Here is a 12,159-nt window from a genome sequence, read left to right on the forward strand (position 1 = left end):
TTCAAAAAGTCATTTACATGTATTTACCTGAAGGGTATAAGAGAAAGGCTGATAAAATTTGCAAACTGAGGAAACCGCTGTATGGCCTGAAACAAGCGCCAGCACAGTGGAACAAGAGATTTACAGAAGAATTAGTGTTTAAATATCGATTAAAACGCGATAATTAATTGAAATCCGAAATAATTCGTTACCCGGTTTGTTTTCGGTTACGCGACCGACCAGGAAGATTCTAGGTCGACGCGACCGCTATTCGAAACATTAGAGGACAGAAAAACACGGTTCTCGAGGTTTTCTGTAAAGTCACGCGAACGATAAAGTAACGTTCGAGTTCGAACAAGCCAAGTTCAACGCCCAGGCATAGAGAAGGTACGACAATCAGAAATTAAACAAAGACGGACGAGAGACGCCACGCAGCGCCACGCGACGAAGGATTCCCCCTCTCACGCGCACACTTTTGGCAGCTCATGTTCGTCCGTCACTTGCTATCGAGCCACTGAAAGGAGCATATCGATAAGCGAGCACGATATCGAGAAGTTTTTAAAAATCTCCGAATCGGTCGAGTTATTCGACCCTTCGTTGAGAAGCTTCTCCAACAATTAGCCTGCTTTGTCGCGAGTTCCTAGATCCACGATCTAGCTCAGTGCGACAAAACGTAATAATAAAATTAAAGCGTCGAGTTATTCGAGCTTCCAAGGGCTAGACGGCTCCACAGGTCAGGGCTTACTGAAAATCCCCTGGGTGGACCCACCGTCTCCCCACGGATCGAGTCATAAACTCGATCATTACTGGTTTTTCGAACGGTTACGAACCCACAGACCAAGGGTAGAAATAAAATACCCTTGAGTGGATTCGCCGTCTTCTAGCCGAAGCGCGGGACACCTAGGATCTCCCAGCTTACGGCAAAATTATCAGATCACGTCCCAAAATCGCTCGCCTGGTACGGCCGCAGTGCGTAGGACGTCGATTCTAAAAAGAACGTGGTATCCGGAGCAACTGTAAGTCGCCCAAGGGCGCCGTTGTCAAACCGGTACCGCACCGTGCCCGTACGCACATAACCAGACGGTGAAGGGCCGAGGATAAGGGCGACGGTTGGAATCTTACAACCTCCCTCTGTTCGCTCCTCCTACGACAACCAAGAGTAGCAGGCTTGAAAGATAGCGGAATTAGCATCTTGTCTAAAGAAACAATAAGCGAGCGATTCCCGATTTAAAGGGAACGCTCTCACACATACAGTCCACTAATATAGCCGCGTATCGCGGCGACTGAGATTCCCGCTCCTGGGTGCGACAAGCACAAACCAGGCGCGAGCGCGAAAGAGAAAGACATCCGACGTGAGTCACGTTGTCAGGTATTTAACGCCTATTCTTGTCTCTTTCTGTTACAGATCATCGAAGCTAGACAGACGGGAATCCGTCTAGACCGGCAGACACGGTTTTTGCGTACAAATTTTAGTACAAGTATCAAAATAAAAGGCTTAGTCGAGATCTTCGACTAAGCGAAAATAAACTGAAAATTTGTATTCTTTTCCCGACGTTCCTTCCCTCGAGATCCGGACCACCGTTAGGCGAGGTTTTTTTCAAACCTACTCCCCCTAACATAAGGTCCTTCGAGCCGGATCAAACGAGGTTGATTGGAACGGGAAAAGGTGACTGCCTTTGCACGTGACGAAATTACCACGTAAGAGTTGAATCGAGTTGATTGATCCTCGACAAACTCGCTATGGCGTTATCCGAGTCCATGTCGCGTTCCGACATTGAGGATCAGCTCATGGAGTTAACAGACGAGTTCGATCGTCTTAGATCCGTGAGCATAAATCTCAAAAAAATGGGCAGAGCTAAATTCACGGAGAAACTCCTCCAAGAAAAGCTCGAATACGCCGGGCGAACATGGCGGGATGTCCGCACCATGTATGCAAACGTGCGGAAGATGATTCCCGCCGCCAAAAGACAAGCCTATACGCTTTTTAAGCCAGGCTACCTCCTCGGCGTGGAAAACGAATTCCAGGAATTCCAGGATTTCGTAACCGCCGAGCTGACACGAATCGCTGCTGAATCGAGACCACCGGCACCGGAGGTCCAGCAATTCAGCATGCCCATTGAGCTGCCCAAGCAAAGATTGCCTAAATTCGGAGGGGATCCTCGGGAATGGGAACATTTCGAGGATCTATTTACCACCGGGGTGATGAACAATGTTCAGTTATCAGATGTACAGAAATTGTACCATCTGAACGCATGCTTGGAAGGACCAGCTCTCGCGACGATTTCGTCGCTCGAGATTGTCGGGCGCAACTTCCCCGAAGCGTGGAGAATGCTCAAGGAAAAATACGGGCTTCCACGCATGGTCACGGGAAGGTTGCTCGACAAACTATTTTCGCTGAAGCAGATTGAATTCAACGATCTAGCCAGCTTGCAGCAGGTCACTGTGGAATGCACAGAGACTCTAGCTGCATTAAGAAAAAGGGGCACGTCCGAACAGCTAGTAGAATGGATGCTAGCGTACTGGACGATACAACATTTCACTCCGAAATTGGAGCTGGAATGGCAGAGATCGCTCGGCCTCTCGACTAACTACCCGATGTTCGAGGATGTCCGAACTTTCATCGATCATCACGCACAAGCTCTGCTTTCGATGAAAGAGGACCGTCGAGAGGCAGCTCTAGCCCCGGAAACAAAGTCCCGCATGCCAAAGCCCATCGATGCTCGACCAAAAAGCGTCGCTTCGAAACCACTGACTAGCCATAACGTCGTGGTGACAACCGACTCGGCTCCGAAAGAAAACCGGCCGAGTGCGGAAAACGACGGGCGAGTCAGGCCAGAACGGGTGGAAGTGTGCGGATTCTGCTCTGGGCAACACAGCCTGCCACAATGCAACCATTTCATGGTGTTGTCGGCGAGCATGCGCACTCAGTACATTCGAAATCGACTATGGTGTGTACGCTGCCTAGCCAGCTCCCACCCTACTGAGCGTTGCCCAAGACCCCAAGTATGCAATCAGTGTAGTGGGAAGCACCATTCCCTACTGCACTGTAGTTACAATTGGGACCAGAAGAATGCGAGGCCGCCAGCACGAAATTCATTTGGCCGGCGTGACGAGAGCGGTTTTAACGCTCAACCACGGAAACCGACCAAGTCAAAGCCAAGAGGAAAAAGTACGGCTTCACACGCACAAGACAAACATGCCTCGACATCACACTGTACCGCGATCGGTACAGGCGCACCGAGGCCTGTTGTGCTAGCTACTGCACGAGTACGCGTGTTTGGCGAGAACGGTGTGTCGCGGATTGCGCGAGCACTGTTAGACCAAGGTTCGGAGACATCATTCGTCTCCGCGGGGCTGGCTAATGACCTCCAATTAAAACGCATACGTACCCCAGCCATGGTATCAGGCTTGGGGGGCGGCGAAACGCAAAAAATCAAATTCAGCGTTGGATTAAACCTCGGCTCGGTAAAAGGAACGAAACCGATATGTGTCGCTCACGCGTACGTCGTGCCGAAAATCACGACCTACCGCACACCGTCGGCGAACGCGCTTGTTTACACTGCGTTCCGAGGTTTACCGTTAGCCGATCCAGAACCCAGGGCCGATCCTACGATCGAAATTCTGATCGGAGCGGATGTATATGCTCAGGTGATTCGACCGGGCTTCCGACGAGGGGCGAATGAAGGTCCGATCGCCCAAGAAACGGCGTTTGGCTGGGTTATATCCGGCCCTATACACGCTGAAGGCGACGGCCAGAATACGGTAAGAACGCTGCATTGCACCGTTCTCGAATCGCTGGATTACGCGATTCGACGATTCTGGGAAACCGAAGAAATCCCCACGACCTCGGTGCGGTCCAAGGCGGAAGAAGAGTGCGAAGCACTCTTCCGAAGAACCGTCAAACGGGACAAAACCGGACGGTTTATAGTCCGATTGCCCTTGAATCACCCGAGACCGGACGAAGCGTTAGGACATTCGTTCCACATAGCGCTGTCCGCTCTCGCGAGGATGAAGCGTAAATTGGACGCGGATACGACCCTCGACAGAGAATACTCTGAGTTCCTCGCGGAGTACGAGTCCTTAGGTCACATGACTCGGCTTGAGCCGATTGACCAGAATCGACTGTACATTCCGCATCGAGCGGTCGTACGCACGGAAAGTGCAACGACCAAACTGCGCGTTGTGTTCAATGCAACCAGCAGAACGGTCGGAGGGCGATCCCTAAACGACGTCCTGCATGTCGGACCAAAATTACAGAACGATATCACCTCGGTTTTAACGAGGTGGCGTCTGTATGAGTACGTTCTGGTGGCAGATATCGAGAAGATGTTTCGACAAATCCTCGTCGCCCCACAGGACCGTCGTTTCCAATGCATCGTATGGCGCGCGTCAAACGACGAAAAGCTGAAAGCTTTCGAATTGAATACCGTAACATACGGTACGGCGTGCGCCCCATATTTAGCGATGCGTACCCTCCTCGAATTAAAGGAGCAGGATGGAGAGAGGTATCCTCTCGCTGCTCCGATCCTCGAGAGGGACATATACGTCGACGACGTATTTATGGGAGCGTCCAACAAAACCCTGCTAGAGAAAATTCGCAAGCAAGTCTGCGATCTCCTGCAGGGCGGTGGGTTCAAGTTGAGAAAATGGGCTGGAAACTCCGCGAAATTATTGCGGAACATCCCCCAAGGTGCTCACTCCCACGCCGTAGACCTCACTCTGTTCGACGATTCCGAACTAAAAGTGCTTGGTCTACGATGGATCCCATCCGGAGACTACTTCTATTTCGATCTGCAACGGTTTCAACCGTCTGCGTTACCGATGACAAAAAGAAATTTGTTCTCGGAGATCGCGAAGCTCTTCGATCCCCTCGGCTGGTTATCACCAGTCGTAATCCGTGCAAAAATTCTGATGCAGTCCCAATGGCTGGAGAAAATCCAGTGGGACGACCAAATTTCCACGGACACGCAAAAAACGTGGAACACGTTTTGCAGGGATTGGAGCAGTCTCAAAGAACTAAAATTCCCGAGATGGATCCAATACGGAGCAGACGCAGTTACTGTGGAACTACACGGATTCTGCGATGCATCACTCGCTGCCTATTCGGCCGTCACTTACTTACGTGTGACGACGAAAAATAATGACGTGTTTACGACATTAATCATGGCAAAGACACGAGTGGCTCCGATAAAAACACAGTCTATCCCCGTCCTGGAATTGAATGGGGCTGTGTTACTTTCCGAGCTCATAGTGCACGTGAAACGGTCATTCCCCATAGAAATGAGCCGCATAATCTGCTGGACAGATTCCACGATTGCACTCGCTTGGTTGAAAAAGCATGCGTCGACATGGAAGGTTGTGATAGCCAACCGTGTGTCAAAAATTCAGACCATGCTCCCAAAAGCTGAATGGCGGCACGTTCCCACGCGCTTCAACCCAGCGGATCTGAATTCGCGAGGTGTAGACGCCGCAGAACTCATTCAGTCCGAATTATGGATTTCCGGGCCGAAATGGCTTCGACAATCAGAGGAAAATTGGCCGAAATCGCCAGCCTCGCTCGAGACCGAGGAGGGTAAACGCGTATCGCATACCCTCGTGGCCACTCCGGAAAAGGAATGGAACTTAGTTTTCCGATTTTCCCAATGGAGCAAGCTACAACGTGTGACTGCCTATTGCCTCCGGTTCCGGAGGCCGGCGGTCGGAGAACGAAGGTCATTCGATGCAAAAGTTGTCGAAGCAGCGGAAATCCAGCGTGCAACGGAAAGAATTGCACGCTACTTACAGCGTACGCATTTCGCAGAAGAGTACCGGTGCTTGAAAAAGCGCAAGGGAATCCCTGCGACATCTCCTCTAAAGAGCCTAAACCCTTTTCTCGACGATAAGGAAGTCTTACGAGTGGGTGGAAGGTTGGAGAATGCGACGCTTGCATGGGAAACCAAACACCCGATTATCCTGCCGAAACATCATGTATCTAACATGATAATCAGGCAATGCCACGTGGATACGTTGCACGGGGGTTTACAATTGACCATGTACACGGTGAGACAGAAATTCTGGATCATCGGCTGCCGAAACGCGGCACGCACGGTTATCCACCAATGCATACGATGCGTGAGATGGCAAGCAAATACCTCCACGCAAATCATGCAGGATTTAATACCGGAGCGCAGTCGCGCGGCACGACCTTTCTCAAACTGCGGAGTCGACTACGCGGGACCGTATCGGGTCCGCGACTCCGCCGGTCGTGGGGAAAACGGCTCATAAAGCATACATAGCAGTGTTCATCTGCTTCGCTACGAGAGCCGTGCACATCGAACTCGTCCATGATTATACGACGAGTGCATTTCTGGCCGCATTAGACCGATTTATCGCCCGCCGAGGAGTTCCGTCCTGTATGTTCAGTGATAACGGAACGAACTTCGTCGGAGCAGATCGGGAATTGAAGGAACACTTCAATACGGTGTATCAAACTCCAGAAATGCGAACGAAGTGCGGTCAAAAGGGCATTAAGTGGAGGTTTAATCCACCCAGTGCTCCCCACTTTGGTGGTATGCAAGAAGCCGGCGTGAAATCGGTGAAACATCACCTGAAACGCATCATCGGCGAATTTACACCCACAAGCGAGGAAATGCAGACACTCCTCTGCAAGATCGAGGCGAGTTTGAATTCGCGACCGATCGCCGCTTTGAGTGACTGTCCCGAGGATTATGCCCCTCTCACGCCGGGCCACTTCCTAATAGGCGGACCGATGAATGCACTTCCGGTCGAGTCAGTGGAAAAGGAAAATCTCTCGCGGCTTACGCGATGGAGAGCAATCCAGAAATTCCACGAGCAGCTCTGGAAACATTGGACGCGAGATTATCTCACGCACCTCCAGAAACGCTATAAGTGGCGCACCACCCAAGTGCAGTTAAAACCGAATGACTTGGTTTTAGTGCAAAACCCTCTTCTCCCCCCCGAATCAATGGGAAATGGGACGAATCGAGGAAGTATTACCGGGCCGAGACAGGTGCGTGCGTGTAGTTAAAGTACGTACAGTTACGTCTACATACACACGTCCGATTACACGGTTGTGTAAACTGCCCGTCGATGAGTCAACATCGACAACGGCCGGCGAAGACGCACACGGGATAAACGAAGACCCGAATTCCGCTGTATCGAGACAAGGACAGTGAGAACAGCCGTTCAAAATCAAAACGGTATGAATTCTCACATATCCAACGTCTTTAGAATAATACAGTGAGAGGGGAGATATACCCTACCATCCCGGTAATTAATATGGAAGGGAGCGATTCGCGACATCCGCACGTAAAAGCAGGATCCGCAGGACGAATCGCCCAGTTTCACGACGGATTTCAAGTGAAAGTGAAAAAACAAAAAGTAAAAATGTCATCGAGCGGGGACGAAAGTCTGGTCACGGTGGTGGGGTCCCCACGGGACCAGGAGATCGACCGGCAATTCAACCGGATGGTGTTGCTGGCCGACGAACAACAGCCTGGCCCTTCGGGCATACAGGCCCAAACCGAGCAGCGGACACCGCGGAACCCGCCGCGACCGGAGGACGAGTCCGGGAGTCGGGCCCACAGCCCCTACTGATTGATTTGGGGCAGGACGTGCTGCGGGTGCCCCCGCACGTCCCCTGGACCACACGGCGGTATCGCCATAAGGTCCCAGGGGGCCATTACGCAATGAAGTGGGAAGGGGTGGCCGGCTACAAAAGCTGAATTTCCACCCGGCCGCGTCCACGGGCCCCGCACCAGCCCCGACCGCCCACGCAGGGGCGACGGCCGCACCACGCCGAGCTGCACCGCCGCCACCCGCCGTCGAGCAACGACCGGCGCGACGCGCCTCGCCGCCCGCGCAGTACGAGCGGCGGGATTCCGGCCGAAGGAGGCGGAACCGGGGGCCCGCTCGCCCCATAACGGCCAGCCGCCCCCGAAACCGGAGCCACCAACCCCAACAGCCGCACCGACGACCACGTCGCCGGGAACCGGACTCGGCCCTCGGGGAGGTACTCCTGACCACCCTCCGGCTGCTGGAGGACGAAAGGGCCCGGGCACGCCGCTGAGTAAGTACAATTAAACTTTTACAATAGAAAGTATTGAAAAGTGTTGAAAGTGTACTTCTACCTTCTCTACGGGCTTTACGCGACGTGACCGCGACCTACGCCTCCTATTCTTGTTGCACGGACCGTGCAAGGGGGGCGGTATGTTTAAATATCGCTTAAAATGCGAAATTTAATTTAAATCCGAAACAATTCGTTACCCGGTTTGTTTTCGGTTACGCGACCGACCAGGAAGATTCTAGGTCGACGCGTCCGCTATTCAAAATGTTAGAGGACAGAAAAACACGGTTCTCGAGGTTTTCTGCAAAGTCACGCGAACGATTAATTAACGTTCAATTTTGAAACAAGCGGTTCAAACGCCCGAGTTTAGAGAAGGTACGAAAATTCTATAATAGACAGAGACGGACGAGAGACACGGCGACAGCGCCGCGTGACGGAAGACTCTCCCCACTCACGCGCTCACTTTGGCAGCTCGTGCTCGTCCGTCACTCGCTATCAAACCACTGCCACGAGCACTTCGGTATCCGAACACGCTCAGCAGTCGAACAAACAAATAATTCGAGCAACCCGATCCGAGTCGAGTTCCTCGACTACCCTCGGAGTTGTGAAAGAAGTATTCACAAGTTAGCGTATCGAGCCAGTCGGTACCCGACCGAGCTCCGTAAAAAGACTTATAAATTCGGAATAGGCTTGAAGTAATTCGAGTGCTTCCGGGGAATCGATCCATAAACAGGTGTGGGAAGAAACCCTGAGTGGACTCAATCGTTTCCCCAGGGATAGAGGGCTAAGCTCATCCCAACTTATAGGTGCGAGGTTTTTCGCACCTTTCTTAGTGCACGACTCCATAATCCAGGTGTGGGAAGAAACCCTGAGTGGAATCATCGTGCACTAGAGGAACGAGATACAAAATTCGTCCTCCAATTGGCTGTCAGAAACGGCTTCGAACCCACCATACAGGAGTGAATAATACCCTGGGTGGATTTGCCGTCTTCCAGTCGAAGCGGGACACTTTTTTAAACCCCAGCTATCGGCGAAAGCTAGGACACGTTCAAACATCTCCAGGGAGTACGGTCCCTGTGCGTAGGACGGAGCATCCGACAAAGCAACGTGGTCTCAGGCACAACCGTAAGTCGACCTAAGGGCGCCGTTGACAAGCCTGCACCACACAGTGCCGTACGCACTTACGAAGGCGGTGAAGGGCCGGGGACCGGCTGAAAGGTTGGAGCCTTACAACCTCCCTCCGATCACCTTTTCCTGCGACAGTCATAAAACAAAGTCTTAAATTGCAGTCAGAAATTGCAGTCGTGACGAGCAGAAATCTCGTACACGACAATAATAAGCAAGCGATTCCCGATTTAACGGGAACGCTCACATATACAGTCCACTAGCTTAGCTGCGCATCGCGGCGGCTGAGATCCCCGCTCCTGGGTGCGACAAGCACAGACCAGACGAGCGCGGAAGAAAGTAAGACACACAGCGTGATTCACGTTCACAGGTATTTAACGCCTATTCGTGTCTCTTTCTGTTACAGGTTTACCAAACAGGATTAATTGCAGCGGCGTCTGGCCGGGCAAACCATTACGTAATTTTGTTGTCAAACCATATCACAATAAACGGCTTAGTCGAATCCTTCGACTAAGCGAAAATTAAAATTAAAATCTGTATTCTTTTCACGACGTTCCTTCCCTCACGATCCGGACCACCGTTAGGCGAGGTTTTTTCAAACCTACTCCCCCTAACACTAATGCAATGACGAAGTAAGTCAAATAATGTCAAAAGAGACGTTTTTAAAATGCAGGTCCAAAAACGTTTGCTCCTTAATAATTTAAAAGAACTATATTCATTTTTTAAAGATCGGAATCCAACAATGAAAATTGGATTCAGTAAATTTTCTTATCTTCGACCTGAAGAGTGTGTTAGCAGAAACCAATGGAACACATTCTATATGTGTATGTGTAATCCATCAAAATGTGAAATTACTGCTCTCTGACGCCAGACTGCAAAAATTACTTCCAGCACCTTCTGACTTTCTAGTAACATACAAGGAAATGTTATTAAATATGCGCTGTGAAGTGTCGAGTAAGTCTTGCAACCTAAATAAGTGCAAAAATTGTCCAGGATTTGGCCCTATCCGCAAAAAAACTGCAAAAAATATTCGAGCAACATTGTGTTGTATTCATTTCGTGCTGTCAGTGGACAAATAGTGACAGGTCCAATTTAGAAAATGTTGAATATACAGCAACACAGTTTGTAGATGAATTAGAAATCCGATTACCAAAGTTGGAAATTCACGATTTCAATGCAAGAAGTCAAAGCAGCTTTTTTAAATATTCTAAAGAAAATGTAGGACCTGATGAATTTGTTGTCGTCGGCGATTTTGCGGAAAATTATTCCTTCGTTATCCAAGACGAAATCCAAACTTATCATTGGTCCATCAAACAGGCGACAATACACACATTCATTGCATATTATCAGGTGGATAATTATCTAAACCATGAAAAGTTTGTAATTATTTCGGATTGTCTCCAACATGACAGGACTGCAGTCCATTTATACCAGAAGAATTTAGTGGAATTTTTTAAGGAAACACATGGCACAACTATCAAGAAAATCAAATATTTTTCTGACGGAGCATCATCACAGTACAAAAATAAATATAATTTATTAAATCTCAATTTCCATTTTGAAGACTTTGGAATCAACGCCGAATGGCATTACTTTGTGTTGGAGAAATAAGTTGGCAGCCATGTTGCGTTGGCAGGAGTGGCTGCACGCCGGTTGGGTTTTTTGGTGTGCGTGTGTGTAGCGCGCCTGACGGTCCGTCCGGGAACGTTACGAGTAATTCTTTTGGTGTGTAATTTCTAATTTCAATATGTATGGTCTTTATGTTTCATAATATACAGGGTGTTCGGCCACCTCTAGCAAAAATTTTAATGAGCGATAGTAGAGGCCAAAATAAGACGAAAATCAAGAATACTAGTTTGTTGATGGAAGCTTCGTTAAAAAGTTATTAACAATTAAATTCAAAAATTTCAAATCGTTCTGGAAAAATTATTTTCGGTTGCGGGGGTCAACTACAATCATTTTTGGTGAGTACACATACCTCCGAAATCCTATCTACTTTCGAGAAAAAAAATCGAGTAGGTGCTGAAATTTTTCGGCGAAAAAAAATTTTTCAAATCGTTTTAAAAAAATTATTTTCGGTTGCGGGGATCAATTACAACCATTTTTTATCATTACACATACCTCCGAAATCGTACGCACTTTCGAGAAAACAATTCCTTACTGAAAATCCAATTAGGTGCCTAAATTTTTCAATGGAGAAAAAAAATTGCAATCGTTGTGGAAAAATTATTTTCGGTTGCGGGGGTCAATTACAATCAGTTTTTGTCATTAGACATACCCACGAAATCCTGCCCACTTTCGAGAAAAAAAATAGAGAAGGTGTGAAATTATTCGAGAAAATTAAAAAATTGCAAATCGTTGTGGAAAAATTATTTTCGGTTGTAGGGTTCAATTACAGTCATTTTTGATGAATAGACATACCCCCGAAATCTTGCGCATTTTCGAGAAAAAAATTCAGTAAGAGCGGCACTTTAAACGTTAATAACTTTTTAACGAAGCTTCCATCAACAAATTGGTATTCTTGATTTTCGTCTTATTTTGGCCTCTACTATCGCTCATTAAAATTTTTGCTAGAGGTGGCCGAACACCCTGTATATCTTTCGTTGTATTTGTGTTTGTGTTTGATTACGCCCGAACCTCTACAACAATTGGTAGTAGAGCGTGGTTCGGCTTGAGTATAATTTTTTAAAAGTGAAAAGTGTTGTAGAGGTTAGGAAAGGCACATGGCGTAGAAGGGGGAAAAAAAAAGATTGGAACAATGGCTGAAGGAACAGGTATCTCGCTCAGTAAAATTGAGTTGTTAAATGGGAAGAATTACCACACATGGGCGTTAAAAGTGAAATCAGTGCTAAAAGCTCGTAAACTATTTCGAGAAGTAATTGAGAGCGATGAACCGCCGGAAGATGAAAACCCTGAATCCGTCGCTGGGAAACGAAGAGCCACGTGGCAAAGTAAAAACGACGAGGCGTTTGGAATAATTATTACGACAT

At 48.8% G+C, this 12,159-nt stretch overlaps 1 protein-coding gene across 1 annotated transcript; it reads left to right on the forward strand.

The window, feature by feature from the left end:
* The first annotated feature begins 1,719 nt into the window (after positions 1-1,719).
* On the forward strand, positions 1,720-7,575 carry LOC122404227. Its single transcript, XM_043408157.1, has 3 exons — positions 1,720-5,551; positions 6,411-6,634; positions 7,210-7,575. The coding sequence occupies exons 1-3, from the start codon at positions 1,720-1,722 to the stop codon at positions 7,573-7,575; spliced, it is 4,422 nt and encodes a 1,473-aa protein (XP_043264092.1).
* The last annotated feature ends 4,584 nt before the right edge of the window (positions 7,576-12,159 follow it).

The sequence above is a fragment of the Colletes gigas genome, unplaced genomic scaffold (genome assembly GCF_013123115.1).
Source record: "Colletes gigas isolate AHSC1104 unplaced genomic scaffold, ASM1312311v1 Colletes_gigas_Sc00130, whole genome shotgun sequence".
NCBI lineage: Eukaryota > Metazoa > Arthropoda > Insecta > Hymenoptera > Colletidae > Colletes > Colletes gigas.